Below are 22,926 nucleotides of genomic sequence, written 5' to 3'. Positions count from 1 at the left end.
CTCAAATCATCACCCATCCACACACAAGCGACCTGAAATCATCACCCATCCACACACAAGCTATCTGACATCATCACCCATCCACACACAAGCTACCTGAAATCATCACCCATCCACACACAAGCTACCTCAAATCATCACCCATCCACACACAAGCTATCTGACATCATCACCCATCCACACACAAGCGACCTGAAATCATCATCCATCCACACACAAGCGACCTCAAATCATCACCCATCCACACACAAGCTACCTGAAATCATCACCCATCGACACACGTTACCTGAAATCATCACCCATCGACACACAAGCTATCTGACATCATCACCCATCCACACACAAGCTACCTGAAATCATCACCCATCCACACACGTTACCTGAAATCATCACCCATCCACACACGTTACCTGACATCATCACCCATCCACACACAAGTTACCTGAAATCATCAGGTATCAGGTAACCCTGTCCTGCTGGAACCACACATTGTCCTTAATACCAATGTTTTCCAGTTGTGGCACAAACCAGTTTAGCAACATGTCCAGATAATTGTGATGATTAACTGGATTAGAAAAGAAATGCGGTCCAAATCGTCGTTTGCTATCCATCCCAGCCGATATCAGGACATGTGGAGGATACTCCATCGAAAAAAGGGGAAAAAAGGAAATTTATTAACACAAAGGCAAATGGCGAAGGAGCTCCTTGTAAATCAACGGCCATCCATATCTAGTGGCCAACTGTATCTGTGGACGTCCTCCTGCAGTTGGGTTACTTAAAAAAAAAATTTTTTTGGAGGTTGGTGGAAGGATTTTCATGCCGGCCACTGCAAAAGCCCTCACTCCGCAAAACACAAAGTAAAACCCACTCCGTGGGAGTTCCTCCTGGACAGGTGCCGTCTACAGGGCAGCTCACTGGATGATGGGATAGAGGCAAAGCCTTCGGGACCCCCACTCTTTGATGATAGGAGGAAAACCATGGGGTAACTTTCCTGGGTCAGATTGCGGTAGTGTGTGTTGAGGTGCTGCCGAGGTGTTGTCCACCAGACGGCGGCCTCCTTAGGTTAACCTGAGGCGGTCCCTTTGGGTAGGTGCCTGGAATGTCCTACACCTAAGAGAGGATGATCACCTGTCTCTGTCATCATCTGAGCTCAAGCGTTTGACCATCTATATGTTGCAGCACTCTCTGAGATTTGGAGACCGGATAGTGGCGAGATCACGGCGGGTGCGTACACCTACTATTGGTCTGGTTGCTCTGATGGATAGCATGCCCGAGGAGTTGCTGTAGCCATGTCCACAAAGCTGACTCCAATGATAATTGAGGTAACACCGGTCAACAAGCATATCATGAGACGAAGGATTTGTCATTTCTTGAGTGTCGTTTCCCTGGTCTCTGCAGATGCTCCGACTGAGGCTAGTGATCTCACGGTGAAGGACGAATTCCTTGCCACGCTGGAATCTGTGGTTGATCAGTGCCCCAGGTGAGATAGTCTTCCAGTCTTGGGGGATTTCAATGCATCGACTGGAACTGAAAGGGATGGTTATGAGACATGTGTTGGTTCCCATGGGTCTGGAACTGTGAACCAGAATAGCACCAAGTTCCTTGGCTGCAAAAAGTCATGGAATTAGGATGGCTGGTTCATAGTTACAGCACCCACAGGCTCATCACTGGACTTTGTATTACAATGCTGGTGGTGTGGGAAAGGAGATTGAACATGTGCTCGTTGATGGTCAATGGAAGATGATCCAGAACTGCAGGGTTTACGGGAGTGATCAGTTCCTCAACACCGACCATAGGCTTGCGGTAGCAACTCTTAAGTTGCACCTTAAATCCAGGAGAATGATTCCATCCCAAACTCGGCTGGATGTTGGCAAGCTCAAGGATGAGAGGGGAGCTGAGGAGTTTATGGACAGGCTGAGTTTGGATTCGGAGGGTCTGCGTACTTTTGGGAATCCTGAAGAGTTGTGGAGCGCCTTCAAGACCACCATCTTTGATGCTGCCAGTGGATGTCTTGGAACTCACTGTGGGGCAAAGAAGAATTTTGTCTCTCAAAGGACACTGGACACCATTGACCAGAGTCACAGGGCAGGGCTTAATGGCAGAGCTGAGCTGAGTTAAGGCATAAAACTGTACGTGCGCTGAGGGTGGACAAGGAGGCCTATGTGTGAGGAATATGTGAGGGGGTACAGCATCACCTGTGGTCAAGTGATTCTCGTGCTGCTTACAGGGGAATTGTGTTCATCCATGTCCATCCCTCAATGCACTGCAGTTAGAACAGAGGGTGGTAGGCTGTTGACAGATGAGTCGGAAGTGAAGGCCCGCTGGGCCGGTTATTTTGAATGGCTGATCCACCAGCTGTTGAGTTGGATGTCAGGGGTGTTACTATTCCTATTGCTGACCCTCCAATCAACTGTGATCCACCTTTGTTTGTGGAAACACAGACTGCGGTGAACCGGTTGAAATGGAGCAAAGCTCCAGGGATCTGTGGTATCCATGCAGAAATTCTCAAGGTTCGTGAAAATGCTCTAGGGTTAGCTCTACCTGGAACACAGGCATCATCCCAACTGACTGGAAGAGGGGCCTTGTTGTCCCTCTCTGGAAAGGGAAGGGTGATTGCCAAGACTGTAACAACTACTGAGGGGTGACGCTGCTCTCAGTGCTGGGCAAAGTCTTTTCTCAAATAATTCTTGATAGGGTTCACAACCATCTGCTTGAGCACCAGCACCCAGAGCAGTCAGGCTTTACACCAAAGAGGTCAATGATTGACCGTATTGTTGCTCTTCGGGTCCTCACCGAACGAAGACGAGAGTTTCGGTAGGGGCTGCTTGCAGGCGATGTTGATCTCCATAAAGCGTTCGATTCAGTGAATCGGGATGCCCTCTGGAGGATTCTTGGTCTTCTTGGGGTGCCACCAAAACTGATTGATCTGATGTCTGAACTATACTCTGGTACTGAGAGTGCGGTAAGATGTGGTGGTACCATCTCCAACTTATTTTCAGTTGTGACTGGAGTTTGTCAGGGGTGTCGACTGGCCCCCACACGTTTCAGCACTTGTATGAACTGGATTCTATGGAGGATGTCGGAGAGATCAAGCTGCGGTGCATCGTTTGGGAATGTCAAGATCTCTGACCTTGATTTCGCAGATGATGCAGTCATCTTTGTGGAGACTGGATATCCTTTTGGGGGCCCTCGAAGTGCTGAATGAGGAGTCAGAGCCACTGAGATTATGGGTTTCCTGGGTGAAAACTAAGATCCAGGCTTTCAATGACATCTTGGATGCTGCAATCCTGTCTGTACCTGTTTGTGGTGAGGATGTTGAGGTCACGGAGAGATTCACTTACCTTGGCAGTGATGTTCATGTCTCTGCTGGCTGCGAGCCAGAGGTCAATGTACATCTGGGTCGGGCCTGGGAAGTCATGGATTCACTGGATCCTGGGGTGTGGCGCTGTCATTGCCTGTGCAGGAGGACGAAAGTCCGAGTCATCGGGTCCTTGGCACTTCCAATCTTGCTCTATGGTTGTGAGACTTGGACTCTGACCAGGGATCTGAGGCGGAGACTTAATTCCTTTGGTACCAGGTCTCTACGGAGAATCCTTGGCTATCACTGGTCAGACTTTTTGTCCAACGAGCGGTTGCTGAGAGAGACTCAAATGAGATTTGTTACCTGTATAGTCCGTGAGCATCAGCTGCGGCTGTATGGACATGTGGCTCGTTTTCCTGACGCTGATCCTGCTCACCAGATTCTCTCAACGAGGGAGTTCATGAGTGGATGAGGCCAATGGAACGACCACGTGCCTCGTGGTTGCAGCAGTTTGATCAGCATCTCAAGGAGATGGGGATGGGCCAGGCATCTGCCAAGTGGATGACTCGACGGAGGCCCCTGGAGTACCGGCGGAAAGTGGATGCAGCGACATGCTGCTCTGGCGCTTGCTCCCACACCTGACCTGACCTGGTTCCAGAGAAAACATTATTTAATATTTTTCTTCAATCCAATATGGCTGCCAAACCATGTGTCCCATCAATTATTCCTTTAGAAACTTGTCCACCCAAGGCTTGGGGAACATTTGTGTGAAGTTTCCCTTCAAACTGTCCAGCCGTTCTGCAGAAGATTTTATAGGTTTTAGAATAAATCCAATTTGCTTGCTAAACCATGTGACCTATGATGTCATATGTGTGAACCTTTTGTTCCTCTGGATAAGCAGTCATACGAGTGAAGCTCGCCTTGTTCTGTTCAGCTACTTCAGAGAAGATTTTTGTTTTTTTTTAATAAACAATATGGCTGCCGAATCACGTGACATATGGCGTCATAATTATCATAAAAACGTTTTACCTGAGTAGTCGCACCTTTTGTGAAAAATTTGTGTCAATTGGCTAAGCGGTTGTGGAGAAAACAGAGAAAATTAGGACGGACAGACGTCCAACCGAAAAAACATAATATCACCGGCGACTTCGTTAGCGGAGGAATAAAAAAATCTATTTTCCACTCCACAACAATCTCATTCCACTTGAATTTCCTTCCACCTCTACCTTCCACCTTCTCACTATCTCCAAACTGAATCTTCATCGATTACAAACGTTACTTCCTTTTACCTTGAAAAATATTTTAACTGCAGACCGATCAGCTCACTTCCAATCATCAACACAGTCATGGAATCCATCATCGTAGTTGATATGAAACACAGCTCACCTCCACTCGTTTGTTCCTCTTTTTTTTTTACCCACATGTGGAACCAACTTGCATATTCTCTTCAATCTCAATATTTCCTCCAAATCTTCAAGATAGTTGTTAACCACCATCTCAGATCAGGTCAGGTATGGGAGCATGTGCCAGAACAGCGCGTCGCTGCGTCCACTTTCCGCCGGTACTCCAGGGGCCTCCGTCTGGCCATCCCCCAGGCAGATGCCAGGCCCATCCCCATCTCCTTGAGATGATAGTCAACCTGTTGCAACCATGAGGCACGTGGTCGACCCACTGGCCTCCTCCACTCATGAGACTCCCTCGCTGAGAGAATCTGGTGAGCAGGATCAGAGTCAGGAAAACGAGCCACATGTCCATACAGCCGCAACTGACGCTCACGGACTATGCAGGTAACAAATCTCATCCGAGTCTCTCTCAGCAACCGCTCGTTGGACACAAAATCCGACCAGCGATAGCCAAGGATTCTCCGAAAAGACCCGGTACCAAAGGAATTAAGTCTCCGTCTCAGATCCTTGGTCAGAGTCCAAGTCTCGCACCCATAGAGCAAGACTGGAAGTACCAAGGACCTGAAGACTCGGACTTTCGTCCTCCCGCACAGGTACCGGCAGCGCCACACCCCATGATCCAGTGAATCCATGACTCCCCAGGCCCGACCCAGACGTCTATTGACCTCTGACTCGCAGCCAGCAGAGACATGAATATCACTGCCAAGGTAAGTGAATCTCTCCACGACCTCAACATCCTCACCACAAACAGACACAGACAGGACAGCAGCATCCAAGATGTCACCGAAAGCCTGGATCTTAGTTTTGACCCAAGAAACCCGTAATCCCAACGGCTCCGACTCCTCATTCAGCACCTCGAGGGCCCCCAAGAGGATGTCTAAAGTCTCCGCAAAGATGACTGCATCGTCTTCAAAATCAAGGTCCGAGATCTTGACATTCCCAAATGACGCACCGCAACTTGATCTCTCCGACATCCTCCCTAGAATCCAGTCCATACAAGTGCTGAAAAGTGTGGGGGCAAGTACACATCCCTGAGGAACTCCAGTAACAACTGGAAATAAGTCAGAGATGGTACCACCACACTTCACAGCACTCTCAGAACCAGAGTAGAGTTCAGACATCAGATCGATCAGTTTTGGTGGCACCCCACGAAGACCAAGAATCCTCCAGAGGACATCCCGATTCACTGAATCGAACGCTTTACAGAGATCAACATAGGCTGCAAGCAGCCCCTGCCGAAACTCTCGTCTGCGTTCGGTGAGGACACAAAGGGCAAGGATACGGTCAATCGTTGACCTCTTTGGTGTAAAGCCTGACTGCTCTGGACGCTGGTGCTCAAGCAGATGGGAGCGAACCCTATCGAGAATTATCCGAGCAAAGACCTTGCCCGGCACTGAGAGCAGCGTCACCCCTCGGTAGTTGTTGCAGTCTTGGCGATCACCCTTCCCTTTCCAGAGAGGGACAACAAGGCCCCTCTTCCAGTCAGTTGGGATGATGCCTGTGTTCCAGGCAGAGCACAAAACTGCATGCAACGACACGAGTGCAGCATTTCCACCAGCCTTGAGAAGTTCAGCATGGATGCCACAGATCCCTCGAGCTTTGCCCCGTTTCAACTGGTTCACCGCAGCCCGTGTTTCCACAAGCGTAGGTGGACCACAGTTGATTCGAGGGTCAGCAACAGGGATTGTAACACCCTTGACGTCCAACTCGACAGTTGGGGGATCAGCCTGGTACAACCGCTCAAATTAACCGGCCCAGCGGGCCTTCACTTCAGACTCCTCTGTCAAGAGCCTACCACTCTCTGCTCGAACTGTAGTGCTCCGAGGGATGGGCTTGGATGAACGTAATGCGCGAATTCCCCTGTAAGCGGGACGAGAATCACCTGTCCACAGGTGATGCTCTACCCCCTCACAGATTCCTCGCACATAGGCCTCCTTGTCCACCCTCAGTGCACGTACAGTTTTACGCCTCAGCTCCCTGAACAGCTCAGCTCTGCCATTCAGCCTGGCCCTGCGACTCTGGTCAATGGTATCCAGTGTCTCTTGAGAGAAAATTCTTCTTTGCCCTGCGGTGAGCTCCAAGGCAACCACCAGCAACATCAAGGACGGTGGTCTTGAAGGCGCTCCACAACGCTTCAGGACCCCCCAAAGCACCCAGACCCCCCAAGTGTCCACTCAGCCTGTTTGCAAACTCCTCAGCTACTCTCTCATCCCTGAGCTTGGCAACATCCAGCCTCGGCTGGGATGGTACCATTCTCCAGGATTTAAGGTGCAGCTTTAGAGTTGCTACAACAAGCCTGTGGTCAGTATTGAGGAACTGAGCACTCCGGTAGACCCTGCAGTTCTGGATCATCCTCCAACGACCGTCAATGAGGACATGATCAATCTCCTTTGCTACACCGCCAGCGTTGGAATACCAAGTCCAGCGATGAGCTTGTGAGCGCTGAAACCATGAACCAGCCACCCTAAGTCCATGACTTCTTGCAAAGTCAAGGAAATTAGTGCTATTCTGGTTCATAGTTCCTGACCCATGGGGACCAACACACACCTCATAACCATCCCTATCAGTTCCAGTCGATGCATTGAAATCCCCCAAGACTAGAAGTGTATCTCGTCTGGGGCACTGATCAACCACAGACTCGAGTGTGGCGTAGAATGCATCCTTCACGGTGAGATCACTCGCCTCAGTCGGAGCATAAACAGAGACCAGGGAAATGACACCTAAGGAGTGACGAATCCTTAATCTCATAATACGCTCGTTGACCGGTGTTACCTCAATTATCATTGGGGTCAGCTTATTGGACACAGCTACAGCAACTCCTTGGGTATGGTAACCATCAGAGCGACCAGACCAATAGTAGGTGTAACCACCCACCATTATCTCTCCGCAATCCGGTCTCCGAACCTCAGAGAGAGCTGCAATCCCGATGTCCAAACGCTTGAGCTCAGATGATAACAGAGACAGGTGATCATCCTCTCTTAGGGATAGGACATTCCAGGCACCCACCCGAAGGGACCGCCTCAGCTTAACCCAAGGAGACCGCCGTCTGGTGGACGACACCTCAGCACCACTCCGACACACTCTCCCGCAATCTGACCCAGGGATGTTACCCCGTGGTTTCCCTCCTATCAAAGATTGGGGGTCCTGAAGGCTTTGCCCCAATCCCATCATCCGGTGAGCTGCCCTGCGAAGGGAAGCTGCACAGGAGGTACTCCCACGGAGTGGGTTTTCAGATTTTTTTGCGTTTTTGCGTTTTGCGGAATGAAGGGTTTTACGGTGGCCGGAGTGCAAATCCTGCCACCAACCTCCTAATAAGAAGTGACCCAACTGCAGGAGGACGTCCACAGACACAGTTGGGCACTAGATATGGATGGCCGTTGGCTCACAAGGAGCTCCTCCGCCCTTTGACAGGTTTTGTTTTTAATCCTGCTGGGTGTCCATATCCAAACACCCTCCTCACCAGAAAACCTGGTGGGGGAGATGGTTTAGTCGCCGACAACCCGACCATGGAACAGGTTAGTACAGGTTTACATGGTACCTGTAGCAGGTCACAGATCGAACCTGACCATCTCAGATCGTTCCCAATCCGAATCCATGATCTTTTCTAGCCCAGCTCAACCACCCCCAACCCAAACCCAATCCCTCCTGTATCCACTTGTCCACCCCATGTATCCCTCTATTTTTCCCTTCAACCCCGCTCTTGCTTTTCCTTCTGGTTCTCTGTCTCTGTCTGAGCAGACAGGTGGAGGTAGAGCTGTCTTTACAAGCAGGCAGGTGAAGGAAGAGTTGTGTTCATGAGCAAACATGTGAAGGAAGAGTCGCCTTTATGAGCAGACAGGTGAAGGTAGAGCTGTCTTTATGTTAAACTTGTGCATGCCCGTAGGTGCGTGGCCGTACGTGCAAATAACAAAAAAAAAACTTTCAAACCGCGTGCCAGAAACAACAACCACACAGGCCGTTCCTTCGCTCTCACGTGCCCGTACGTGCGTGGCCGAATGTGCAAAAAAAAAAAACTTTCAAACCGCAAGCCAGAAACGACAACCACACAGGCCGTTCCCTTCGCTCTCACGTTCTCACGACAACCACACTTCCACAAACAGAGTGCATTAAAATCCAAATTAAAATCAAGTTTACCTCCCTGTCTTTGCTTGCCATGACATTCGCTGCCATGTAACCAGCACGGCCCGTGACGTCATCGTCGGCTGGCCGCGCACCGGCCTACGCAGCAACATGTCATGTCATTGGTTGGTAAATAAATGGCCGCAGCAACCTGTCCTGTCATTGGTTGGTAAATAAATGCCCATAACTTTGGAAGCACTTATTCGATTAATATCAAACCTTGAAAAGGCACATACTCAGGTCCCCAGCAATATACCTGGCAAGTTTCAATTACATCGGACCTGTGGTTGTCGAGAAACAGCGGTCACACACACACACACACACACACACACACACACACACACACACACACACACACACACACACACACACATTGCTGGAATCAGAGATAGATGTGATTTCACATCAACCCTCTCGAGTACACAGATATCAGGCTTTCCTGGAGTACTCTCACTTTGCTTGGTTTTAACAAAAACTCTTTTCACGTTTCCTTTTCTCAAATACTTTCACGGCTCCCCAAGCCAAGCATGATCACACGCGTTTATCAACCGACCCACTCATTACCTGCCCTCCTGGTGTCAACTTGGAGTGGGAGGACTCTCGTGGAGACGAAGCAAGTGCGAGGAAAGCTCACGACGAGCACAGCATATCAAGACTTGAAGTGATGCTCTTACGAGTCACGAGGTCAAAACATGTTGTTGTGAGTCACACACTGATAAATTACACGGTGGTGAGCATGAACACAATGCATGGGACACATTAACACATGTGATCAAATGATGGCTACAGACATGTCCATATGTAGTGAGTGGTGATGAATAGGGAGCACGTCCTCAGGAGGAATTTACTTCTCCCCATGGACGCCAACCAATGGTTGTTTGTCTGTACTCTTATCCTTTTAAATGCTGAATGTCAAGCAAAGAAGCAGCACGTCGCGTTTGTAAATATTTGGTACGACTCGATCGGGGTTTCCCAATCAATACAAGTATCAATACTTTCCTGTGTCTGTTCACCACCTCCTCTGCTATCCACCTTACCTCCAAGCTTTGTATCATCTGCAAATTTGGAAAGCTTACTCTTTACCCCATTATCCAAATCGTTGATGTAAATAATGAATAGTAATGGTTCGAGTACTGATCCCTGAGGTACCCCGCTACTTACATCCTCCCAGCAACACATCCTCCCACTCACAGCCACTCTTTGCTTCCTACCACAAAGCCAGTTTACAATACAATTATCTACCTGACCAGCCACTCCACAAGCCCTCACCTTGGCCAACAACCTCTGATGTGGAACCTTATCAAATGCCTTCTTAAAGTCGAGATACACTATGTCCACTACCTTTCCCTCATCCAGCCAATCAGAAACTACTTCAGATAACTCTAAAAGATTTGTTGAACAGGAACTACCTTTGGTAAACCCATGCTGATCCTTTGGTAAACCCATGTAGTTCATAGTTTCAAACTAACAGGTCTGTAGTTCCCTCATTTATTTATTAAATAACGGAGTTCCATTTGCTCTTCTCCACACCTCTGGTACTTGTCCCGACTCCAAGGACCTGGTAAAGATATCCGCTAACACGACGCTTACCTGCTCGGCCACCTCCAGAAATACTCCAGGAGGCATATTATCCGAGCGTGGAGCTTTATCATCCCTTAATCTTTCTACCTGCTCAACACTTCCTCTACTACCTGGATCTCTTCTAGAATCCCTTGTCTACCCCCAATGTAGATACTCTCAGCTACTGGAAGTTCCCCCGTGTAAATGTAGAACCAAAAAACGATTAAATAAACGTGCCGTCACTCCATCATCATTCACCAATTGTCCTGTTATTCCCCAATGGGCTCACACTCCTCTTAACCCTTTCCTTACCCGAATACAGTGAGTCTGATAATGGATATACTGACGTTGAATCGTTTTATTGGCATTCGAGATAGTGACATCGTTTTGATATGAATACCTGCGTTGGTTTTGTAAGTTTTAGTTTGTTGTGAATATTCATTGTTATTTTCCTTCCTTTTCAGAAGAAACTCCATTTTCTGATATAATGACAAGTCCTCAAGATAAAGTAAAAATTGTGATATTTGTGCATGAATGTGGTTCAACCATTCAAACCCAAAGGTGTTTTCAGGGTGAAACGAACAAACCAGCGGCAGATGGACACTCAGTATGGAGAGGGGTGGATCAGTTTGAGGAAACAGGATCAGTTTGAGGAAACAGGATCAGTTTGAGGAAACAGGATCAGTTTGAGGAAACAGGATCAGTTTGAGGAAACAGGATCAGTTTGAGGAAACAGGATCAGTTTGAGGAAACAGGATCAGTTTGAGGAAACAGGATCAGTTTGAGGAAACAGGATCAGTTTGAGGAAACAGGATCAGTTTGAGGAAACAGGATCAGTTTGAGGATACAGGATCAGTTTGAGGATACAGGATCAGTTTGAGGAAACAGGATCAGTTTGAGGAAACAGGATCAGTTTGAGGATACAGGATCAGTTTGAGGAAACAGGATCAGTTTGAGGAAACAGGATCAGTTTGAGGAAACAGGATCAGTTTGAGGAAACAGGATCAGTTTGAGGAAACAGGATCAGTTTGAGGAAACAGGATCAGTTTGAGGAAACAGGATCAGTTTGAGGAAACAGGATCAGTTTGAGGAAACAGGATCAGTTTGAGGAAACAGGATCAGTTTGAGGAAACAGGATCAGTTTGAGGAAACAGGATCAGTTTGAGGAAACAGGATCAGTTTGAGGAAACAGGATCAGTTTGAGGAAACAGGATCAGTTTGAGGAAACAGGATCAGTTTGAGGAAACAAGATCAGTTTGAGGAAATAGGATCAGTTTGAGGAAACAGGATCAGTTTGAGGAAACAGGATCAGTTTGAGGAAACAGGATCAGTTTGAGGAAACAGGATCAGTTTGAGGAAACAGGATCAGTTTGAGGAAACAGGATCAGTTTAAGGATACAAGATCAGTTTGAGGAAACAGGATCAGTTTGAAGAAGCAGGATCAGTTTGAGGAAACAGGATCAGTTTGAGGAAACAGGATCAGTTTGAGGAAACAGGATCAGTTTGAGGAAACAGGATCAGTTTGAGGAAACAGGATCAGTTTGAGGAAACAGGATCAGTTTGAGGAAACAGGATCAGTTTGAGGAAACAGGATCAGTTTGAGGAAACAGGATCAGTTTGAGGAAACAGGATCAGTTTGAGGAAACAGGATCAGTTTGAGGAAACAGGATCAGTTTGAGGAAACAGGATCAGTTTGAGGAAACAGGATCAGTTTGAGGAAACAGGATCAGTTTGAGGAAACAGGATCAGTTTAAGGATACAAGATCAGTTTGAGGAAACAGGATCAGTTTGAGGAAGCAGGATCAGTTTGAGGAAACAGGATCAGTTTGAGGAAACAGGATCAGTTTGAGGAAACAGGATCAGTTTGAGGAAACAGGATCAGTTTGAGGAAACAGGATCAGTTTGAGGAAACAGGATCAGTTTGAGGAAACAGGATCAGTTTAAGGATACAAGATCAGTTTGAGGAAACAGGATCAGTTTGAAGAAGCAGGATCAGTTTGAGGAAACAGGATCAGTTTGAGGAAACAGGATCAGTTTGAGGAAACAGGATCAGTTTGAGGAAACAGGATCAGTTTGAGGAAACAGGATCAGTTTAAGGATACAAGATCAGTTTGAGGAAACAGGATCAGTTTGAAGAAGCAGGATCAGTTTGAGGAAACAGGATCAGTTTGAGGAAACAGGATCAGTTTGAGGAAACAGGATCAGTTTGAGGAAACAGGATCAGTTTGAGGAAACAGGATCAGTTTGAGGAAATAGGATCAGTTTGAGGAAACAGGATCAGTTTGAGGAAACAGGATCAGTTTAAGGATACAAGATCAGTTTGAGGAAACAGGATCAGTTTGAGGAAACAGGATCAGTTTGAGGAAACAGGATCAGTTTGAGGAAACAGGATCAGTTTGAGGAAACAGGATCAGTTTGAGGATACAGGATCGATTTCATGATACAGGATCAATTCCAGGATACAGGATCGGATAAATGTTTGTCAAGGATTAATTGAACGGAGAGAATCGGATGAAGATTTTGTTTTCTCAAATCGGATGAAGATCCTCATGTTTCGTGATGACACTCCGTCACACACATCTGGTAGAGTTAATCGCTACAATTGTAGGAAATGCAGAGAAGAACATCCCCATGAATTGTATGAACACTAAGGGGATTCACCTCAAGGAAACGTCTGGTGTGCCACGTCACGGTCTCACATGTATGGACCCTATTTGTATGATGAACCCACTGTCACCGGCATGTCGTACCTCGACATGCTAAGAGTTCTTTATTCCGCAACTCCATGAAAATTCCGACTTATTACAAATAACTATCTTTCAACAGGATGGAGCAGCACCTCACTCTGCTGGAATTGTTGAAGTGTTTTTAAATCAAACTTCTTCAGACCGTTGGATCGGTCGACGAGGGCCTATGACATGTCCCGCTCATTCACCCGACTTCACACCTTCAGATTGTTATTTCTGGAGATTTTTTTGTTGTTGTTGTTCCAATCTTGTTCCAAGAATGCAACACGTTCTTCCGACGCATACCTTTATTTGGGCGGTGTATAGGGAACTGATAACTGCCTCAATCGCTCCAGAAAATAAAAATAATAATAACCCGGGTTACGTTCATGAAGCAAAAACATACCGACTGCTTATAATTCAAAACACCTCACTGTCCTGGAAAACGTGGGGACAGGAATACTGTACTGTAAATGGTGGAGAGTTGTAATACCCTCCCCCGCCTGGAGGTGGTGCTACACGATACACATTTACATAGAGAATTTGCTTCCCCATACCCAAGACCACCGGTAATGATTAAACAAGGACAAATGTGTCCAAGAGCCGCGTCCTAAAGGTTTTGTCTTCACCAGAAGAACAAGAACAAAAAGAGGAAGAAGAATAATAAGAAGAAAAAAACAACAACAACAACAACTTCCGATATTTCGTCACGTGCCTTGATTGAGCCAATAGCGAGACCCGTCATGGACGATCGTCGTTCATGACGAGAAAATAATGTATTTACGAAATTACAACACATTAAATGGAATAATCTTTAAATAGTAACGTGAACTTTTCGAAACTTTAAAGCAAATGTCCGAATATATTTAAAAGTTCATGATAGACGCTCTCAAAAGGCACCATCAATGCGAGGATGTGTACAAGTGTTTAGTATTTAAGGAGATCCGGATCCTGTAAATAAAAGAGCCGAGTCCTAAAGGTTTTGTCTTCACAACAACAACAACAACAACAACAACAACAACAACAACAACAACAACAACGTGGAGCTCTTTTAGAGCCACGTCTCACGTAGCGAGACGCGGCTAAAAATAAATAAATAAATAAACATTAATGTGGATGATGGTAATCCTATGTAGCAAGTCGCTGGATGTAATGCGCCCAGAACTGGAGGAAGAGTAGCGCGACACACACACACACACACACACACACACACACACACACACACACACCGGTCCATGAATTTTACTTATAGTAAGGATTCTTGGTCATGTCCTCTTCATATTCCCTTTTGGCCTGTAGAGTTGTTTTCTTAACTATTCTGTTTCCTCCTCTGCCGGTGTGAATCGGACTCCGGGTCTGTTGTTTTGTCTTGAATGAAGATGAAGAGCTTATTAGAATACAAATGTCGGAATATTGTTTTCGCCTTCATGTTCAAGGCATAGCGGACTTGAAGTACCAGCCATGTCGACGTCAATCTGGTTCGTCGTCTATTGATTGGTCAATCCTATCTGACATCACAATGGCGTGCTCAGGTTATCACAAGCGGAGTACCCACCCTCTGCCAGGTTATGCAAATTAATCTTGCACTTACTTGAGACGTGCACTTAGCTCGGTCATCATGTTTGGATTTTTTTTGTGACTCCCCTTTTTTAATAAAACAGGTGCTTTTCAAACCAAAAACAGGAAATGACCTTTTATGTCCAGACGGTTCAGCCTTTGGATCAAGGATAGGTGTGTTTTGCTTCGTCGGCAGTTTCTCAGTTATTAAAAGATGTTTAACACAGAAGCTTTAAAAATGCTCACTTGAGGTTCTTGGTGAGATGTTGAGGTTCTTGAGGTTATATCTTGGTGAAATGTTTAAATGCATTTCTCCATTTCTCCCTTTACCCCCCCCCTCCCCCACCACACCCATCATCCAACTCTCCTCCATTGTAAGATGCAGTATTTGTCTCTGTTGGGTGCTTTGGGGATTCTGGCGATCCCTTTGGCATTCTGGCTTCGTTTTCTGTATCATGGACATCATCCATAATAACTCTACACGGTCATCGAGAGACCAAATCGTTTTGTTTATTACCTCCACCACTTAAGGTGGCTCCGAAATCGCCCTCGTCTGTTTGTCTGTGAGAAGGATATCTCAAAAGGTTATGAACGGATTCGGATGAAAATTGGTGGACAGTTTGACTATGTGACAAGGGAGAAATGGTTCGATTTTGGTGAAGATCCGAATACGGATAAGAGAATTATTTAAGTAATACAAACATGCGATCGCTGTTTTGTCATCGCTCCAGATTTTCTCCACAAGATTGAGGCTCATGGACATTGAAAAGCGAGGGAAAGAAGGGTAAAAAAACATCAAGAGTGACAGTGTGGAAACAGGTGCACACAACAAGAAAACATAATGAATGAACAGGAAGAGAAAGAGAAAGAAAGAGAGAGAGAGGATGGGGTAGAAACACAATAACCAGCCAGTAATAGGGCTGGGTTAGGTAGGGATCAAGGGGGTAACAGAGATGGTAGGTAGGGCTGAGGGATGACAAAAGATGGCACCATATCTCCTGCTTGAATCCCTGGAGGAGAGAGTGGGATTGAATCGTCTCCAGAAGGCAATTACACAAACGGAAGAAGTGAGTAATAAAAAGGGGGATGTATGCAGTGAGCCTGAATTTGGAGAGTTGATGTAGGATGAGGTTACTTGAATAACTTGTGCTTCCTGGAGGAGCTGGGGAGGTTAGAGGGCTAAGACATAAGGACTGGAGGAAAGGTGCTCAAAACCAAAAGACCACAGACCTGTTCTTAATACGAGAGGAATTCTTCATTACACAAACATGCTATCACTTCCATATTATCGGAACCATGGTTATCACGGGCTGGCAGGATGGCGAAAAGCAGAGCACGCTCACCCATGACATGTCGAGCCTGGGTTTGAATGGCGAGCTAGCTATAAACTACCACTCTGGCGTGTTACAGGCAGGGTGATTTATCAATGTGCGTGCCATCCCTCGGATGCAAGTTAAACGGGCGTCCCGACTGCCGACATTCATTGGGGGACATTAAAGGTTCCAAGGTGTCCTTCGTGAAGAGCATGCGAGGCATTCAAATACTCTCAGTCGAGTAACCTGTGTTCGGAGTCGTGACCCATCAAGGATTGTTACCCCCCCCCCCCCCTTTCCAAAGGAACGGCTTTGGCACAACTGACATTCTGTATAGAACATGGTGCTTAGGAAGATATGTGTGTAATATATATATATATATATATATATATATATATATATATATATATATATATATATATATATACATTAAATGGGGCAAATCAGCTCAGTTACAGTTTGTGAAAAACAGAACCTCTCACTGCTTCATGCAGTATCAGCTGCTACACCGTTAACCGCACCCATCAGCCTACATTGGCCTGAGAAGCATTTTATTGGCAAGTTCATCAGCCCACCACTTGGGTAATTCAAATCAATCCACAGATGCGTTTCCAGCTACCCAGCCATAATCCCTGTTGAGGGATGACTTTTACAAATAAGGTTAAAAAAAAATGAAACATTCCAACAAAGGTAAGCAAATGTACTTCAGCCCCAAGACCAAAATGCAAAGTTTGGTCAAACGAAAACACATGTACGTCGGTCCAAAGACCAAGGCTCGTGGTCAAACAAAAACACACACATCATAGTCTACACACTACAGGATCAGAATGCATGGTCGTATCATAACTCCATCAGGTATGAATCCACTGCACAGGACGGAGTCCCATCAGAGAGTGAACTGACATGCCATCCTGTAACGGAGTACAGACCTCTAGGACTTTTGAAATGGAATGAAGACCATGAACCTCTGGGCCATACCAGTACTTACTGCTGGGGTCCTGACAAAAAAAAAGGGGGTGCCTGCCACAAATCCATCCGATTAAGGTGTCTGTCCCGGCTGTAACCTAAAGTTCTTACGAATTGGTAATGGGTAGTTAAACAGTTTACACTGACGGTTAGGTTTATCCATGCTCTGGGTGGGTATGGAATCTGAATTTTATGCAGAGTTCAACTTTTCTGATTAAAGCAAACATTGTACCAGATGTAGGCGATGATGTTGATAAACTATGTTTTAGTAGACATACTCGTATTGGGCTATGTACTTAATCAAGTTATGGATGGAGTCGGAAGGTATTTGGGGGAGAGGTTGGGTATTTAGTTACCTCTTGCTGTACTGAATAGACATACCTCTTGCTGAGGCTCGCCACAAGGGGAAGCACTCAGGTCCCTCCCGAACGCCCGGTCCTGAGGCCGCCGGGCACAGATAACTCCGTGTGCCAGCAGGTTGCTAAGCAACCAGGAACGCCGATTGGTACTGGCAATCCTGGCAGGGTTACACCACTTCACGTGTTATCATTTCCGGTGGATTGACCGCACCAAGCGAGTTTTGTGCCATCGATGCGTACTTGTATTAACTTCCGTATCCGGTGCAGCCGGGGAGAGCTGCCAAGTGCACACCAGCTAATAAGAGCAGATTAGTGGGGCAGAACCTCCCGGCTAACCTGGGTGCACACCTGGGTAATATACTATTGATATAATTTTATCAATAGTATATTATAATAAAAAGCAATTTATTTATAATTAAGGTGAAGAAAGGGTATGTGGCACAATAAAAGGTTTCAGTACAAAGCAATATGTGCAGCAAGGGAAAGCAATGATTTGTGAGGTCTGGCAAAAGAAAAACAGTTACATACAAAAGAGGACACAGTGCGGAGCTAACCCGATGTAATACTTCGACAATCTTATCTTATACAAACACTACAGGCACCATCAGATTCATTACCGAGGAAATTCGAGTTGCAAGAAAGATAGAGATAGTTTGGGGTGATTGCGACCTCGATGATACTTGATGATATGGGATACCATTCGCTTAGGAGGAGAGGAGGGAAGAAAACTGAGGGTGACTAAGGTGTGTGAGGAAGTGGAAAGGAGGTGCAAGTGGGGTGCAGGGAAAGGAAAAATGAGAAGAGGTGCGTGTCTGTAAGGTTGCTCTTTTAGCTCTTGTGTGTCCACAGCAGATGAGACAGAAGATAAGAAACAGAACGTGTAAGAGGAAAGCTTAACAATGATGCGTGAGAAAGTCTGTAAATGTAAATGATGACGGTCAGATATCTATGATCAGTTTGGCATTCCGTTCACTCGCCCACCCAGTGCTCTGCTCCCCCTACTCCATTCTATCTTCCTCCTCATGCCACTGATCAAGCCAGAACTCTCTTCTCCTCGCTCAGTACCCGGCACTCAGACCTCAGCAACTCCACAGTACACAGCGACTACTCAACAACAACTAAGCACTCTCTGCTCTCAGCGACTACTCTGCAGGGTATTTTATAGAGATTTGGTGAGGGAGGAGCCCAAAGTCGGTTCAGGACGGTCAGTAGGCATTTTCCAGCGCCCCAATTGGCGCACAGATGCTTTCCCAAAAAGTAGCCCCACCCCTGCGAGTCTCCGAATCCAAAAATGGCCGCATTCACCCCCGAACTCGGCCACGCGACAGAGCTACGACATTAACATGGGGCGTGGGTTTCTGGGACCGGTTTCCGACTATGAACGTGCACTGGACACCAAATGGGGATCGTGATTGGGCGGTCACCTGGGCTATCCAGACGATGCCGAACAAATTCCAGCGCGTACTTGTGCTTCGAGCTCTATGCCAAAATGTTCCGAACACAAGTATCTGTTATGGTAGGTAGCGTCCATGGTTCCCTGATATTGTCAAAGGACAGTGGCAGATGTCCGGGGTGCTAACTGTGGTCGCGGAGTTCTTAGCGGTTGTCGTGAGGTGGTTAAAGTGTTTTTAGCGAAAGTAATGAAGTGGGCGAGTGTAGGTTATTGTGGTGATTTTTTAGGAAGGTATTGTGGTAGTCGTATGAAGGTTGTAGCATTGTGGTTCGAGTACAGAGAAGGTTGAAATGAAGATCCCATTGGGGAATGGTGCACGGTTTGAACGGGGATTTTGGAGGCATTTGCTAATGAAGCTGTCTGTTACACGTACATGCTTGGGTGAATGAGAGGTCGTGTGTGCGAAGTAGAATAAATAAAATAGATAAAGGAATAGAGGATTGAATTAAAGATTAACATAAAAGCCCTCGCAGCACATTTTGTCCCACATACCTACATACGAGAGATGAGGGAAGGGCTAACCAAGGTAGGTGCAGCCCAGAAGTTTGGTACGATTTCACAAAAGTTTGAGGGAGGAGTTCAGTGACAACACATGACAGGACAGCACAACTCAACACACACACTGCACAGAATATATATATATATATATATATATATACTCCCATGCTCTTCTCGCTGAAGAAGCTGCATAAATAAACCATGAAAGGCTGCCCAAAGCAAGCCCTTTGCTGTTTGAAACCCTTATCAGAGTTCCTCCACAGCTGTAAAGGTGTTCACAAATAATGCACACATGAGAATTCCAATGCTACACACCCCCTCAGCTGCCAGACCAATTTCATTGCGTCCTGCAGTTGGTGACCTTCCCTGGGAGTTTGGTGGCAGGATTTGCCCTCCAACCACCAGAAAACACACTGTAGTGTGTGTCGGGGTAGTGCTGAGGTGTCGTCCATCAGACGGTGGTGATCTCCTCTGGTTAATCTAAGATGGTCCCTTTGAATGGGTGCTGGGACTGTCCTATCCCTAAGAAATGGTGATGGGCCAGGCATCTGCCTGCGGGATGGCCGGGCAGAGGCCCCTGGAGTACCGGTGGAAAGTGGACACAACAACATGCTGCAGTGCATGCTCCCAATGTATGTAGTCAGTGAATCAGTGAGTCAGTGAGTGGTTAGAATGAGCTTTATATCTAATATATAAAGCTCTTTTTCACCAATGACTGACTGACTGACTCACTGACTAATATTCAAGATCGGTACCTTCTGGGTGACATAATAAACTGAAATTTTGCATGCCAATGGACACCGATGCTGATACACTGGGGGGGGGGGGGGGTCACAGAATCGTTGAAAAACATCTGTAAATGAAAATATAAATTTATGAAAATAAATAAATGACAAAAATGAAAGAAAAAAAATGACAAAAATAAATGCAGGTGAGCGACCTGAGACAATGGGGAAGCATGGTAATTTTGCGTGCCGACAGACATCGAGGCTAATACACCAGGAAAACATCACAGAACTGTTGGAATGTGTCACTTAGTGAAAATACAAATAAATGAAAAAAACAAATGCAGGTGAGTGACCTGAGACAAAGGGGAAGAACAGTTCGTTATTACTTATAATGTGTAAGCATACCCCGCTCGTGTGCGTGTGTATGTAATATATATATATATATATATATATATATATATATATATATATATATATATATATATATATATATATATATATATATATATACATACATACATACATGATGGCCTGCAGGTTCGCTCAATCGCCTCTAGTCTAAGCTGTCGAGCCTGGGTTCAATTCCTGACTCAGCTATAAAATGGCATCGTGGTGTTTCACTCGCAGGGCGGTTCAACGTGTGTGCCCGTCCCTTGGATGGATATTAAACTGGACGTCCCGTCTGTCAGAATTATCCGGTGGACATTAAAGAACCCGCGGTGTCCTTCGCAAAGTGTACGTGAGCATTGCATCAGCAGCACAGCCGTGCCCGCAGCCAATGATGCCACCCTGATTCCTTGTGCTGAATACCAAAGAAGCCAAAGAATAGGAAGAAGACCTCGGCTGCAACTCAAAGTTCTTATTAACTGGCAATGGCTGCCTAAACAGGATAGAAGTGTGGCAGGCACCTCCTGTTGGTCAGGACTCCTGTAGCAAGTGCTGGTGCAGTGCAGCACCATTCTGGTTCATAGGTGCTTGTGGTACACACACAAACACAGACAGACAGACAGACAGACAGACAAACAGACACACACTCGTGCAAGAGCCAAGTTTTCATGGTAACTCGACAATGGAAACATTTACAATGAGTTAAAAGGTCGTCATTGTGACAATTATCTGCGTGGACGGATGCAATAAATGGAGAAGTGACGACTTTGCTTGCGATGAAAGGTTCCATGAGATCAGCTTGGTTTGTACAAGTCATTAAAGTCGGGCTTTGTGTGGATGTTATTATTCTAATAAATTATTATATTTCTTGTTACTACCTCTGCCACCGAAGGTGGGTGGAGGTGATGTTCTCATCTCTGTTTGTTTGTCTGTGAACACAATATCTCAAAGTTGCGGACGGATTCAGACGAAATTTGGTGGACAGGTTGGGTGTGCGACGAGGACCAATTTTGTTGAAGATCCGCATCCGGATACCGGAATTTTAAAAGTGGTTTTTCACCAATGAGAGATCGGGCCAAAAATCATATATAGCACAATATCTCAAAAAGTTAATGACGGATTCGGACGAAACTCGGTGAATGAATTGCGTCGGTGACAAGAGCAAGCGATCAGATCTTGGTTGAGGTCCGAATCCAGATCAGGCTGTCTGTGGGATTCAAAACGTAAACAGTTCAGCCTGGCGGGGGTACGCGCACCGCCGAGTGACATTTTAGTTCACTTCACAATTTGAACAAATTGGCAAATGCATCAAGTGACGTCACAATGAGTGCCACGCCCTTGCGTGCTGGTGGGAAAATGAAGAACCTCAAATCATTAAAGAAGGAAGAATAAAAAGACACGAGGGAGGTGCAGAAGGTGTAGGTGGTGGACAGCTCGATGGAGGGGGCATAGCGGTCGATTAGTGGGTGCGGAGAAATCGATTAGGGGGGCAGAAATATCGATTATGGGGGCAGAGCGATCGATTATGGGCAGAGTGATCGATTAGGAGGCGGGGCCATCGATTAGGGGGCGGGGTGATCGATTTGGGGGGGCGGGGCGATCGATTGGGGGGCGGGGCGATCGATCAGTGGGTGAGTAGCGAGCGAGACTGCAGGAGGGAAAAAATAAGGTGCTGCGCACAGTACGCGGTGCGGCGGGGGCTGTTAAAAGGGCGGCAAAGCTGAGGTAGAGGGGCCACAATGATGACATGCATGCAGGTAACCCGATCGGTACACCTTGATGCAAACGTGCACGCGGACTCACACACACACACACCTTGCACACGTTGAAGTGGTCAGAGCAGAGCGGTTCGGATGCGCACACGTCCGACCGAGTTGGAGTCGCGGAAGCTTTTTCGGCTCCAAGCCCGTCCAACACCTTGCGGACATTGTCCGTGAACCGTCGCATCACCCCTGCATCCAGGTGCCCAGAGGCCGAGGGTGAGGGTGAGGATGAGGGTGAGGATGAGGGTGAGGGTGAGGATGAGGGTGAGGGTGAGGATGAGGTTGAGGATGAGGGTGAGGGTGAGGGTGCGGGTGAGGATGAGGATGAGGGTGAGGGTGCGGGTGAGGGTGCGGGTGAGGGTGAGGGTGAGGGTGAGGGTGAGGGTGCGGGTTCTCTCTCTCTGATCGCTGCTCTTGCACCTCAGGTCGCTCTTCCACCCCGCGCTGAAGGTTTTGCGTCTCTGGCAGAGCCCGAGCTCGATCGGAACGTGTGATGTTAAAGGAGAGACGAACGAGATGACGTCACTCCGAGGTGACCGTTCATTGGTTGCTCGTCCTGGCGGACCCACGTATAGCAGGCTCGCACTGGCGGACCCGCCGAGGATTCCGCGTGGATTGATGTGCCACGGAAGGCAGCGTCCTGATCATGATCCTGGTCCTAGTCCTAATCCTGGTCCTGGTCCTGATCATGATCCTGGTAATTGTCCTGGTCCTGGTCCTGGTTCACGATGTCTCTGTGGCACGCCAGGTGGGCTGTGCGATCCTCTGTCGTTCAGACAGTCGATGTGTACCT

The 22,926-nt window shown here is 46.9% G+C and overlaps 1 protein-coding gene across 4 annotated transcripts in view; it reads right to left on the bottom strand.

The window, feature by feature from the left end:
• LOC147011351 (syntaxin-binding protein 5-like) overlaps positions 1–22,640 on the bottom strand; it is a 197,496-nt gene extending 174,856 nt beyond the window's left edge. For 3 of the 4 annotated variants that reach the window (XM_085858352.1, XM_085858355.1, XM_085858354.1), the window contains exon 1: positions 22,186–22,634. In XM_085858352.1, the coding sequence (XP_085714478.1) occupies positions 22,186–22,317 (132 nt within the window). In that variant the 5' untranslated portion in view covers positions 22,318–22,634. Of the gene's footprint in view, positions 1–22,185 lie in introns of all 4 variants that reach the window. The other variant, XM_085858353.1, reaches the window with a different exon arrangement.
• Between the last annotated feature and the right edge of the window lie 286 nt (positions 22,641–22,926).

The sequence above is a fragment of the Eptatretus burgeri genome, chromosome 15 (assembly GCF_056783735.1).
Source record: "Eptatretus burgeri isolate ZD-2024b chromosome 15, Ebu_testis_v1, whole genome shotgun sequence".
Lineage (NCBI taxonomy): Eukaryota > Metazoa > Chordata > Myxini > Myxiniformes > Myxinidae > Eptatretus > Eptatretus burgeri.
This window is presented reverse-complemented; position numbering and strand designations above follow the sequence as displayed.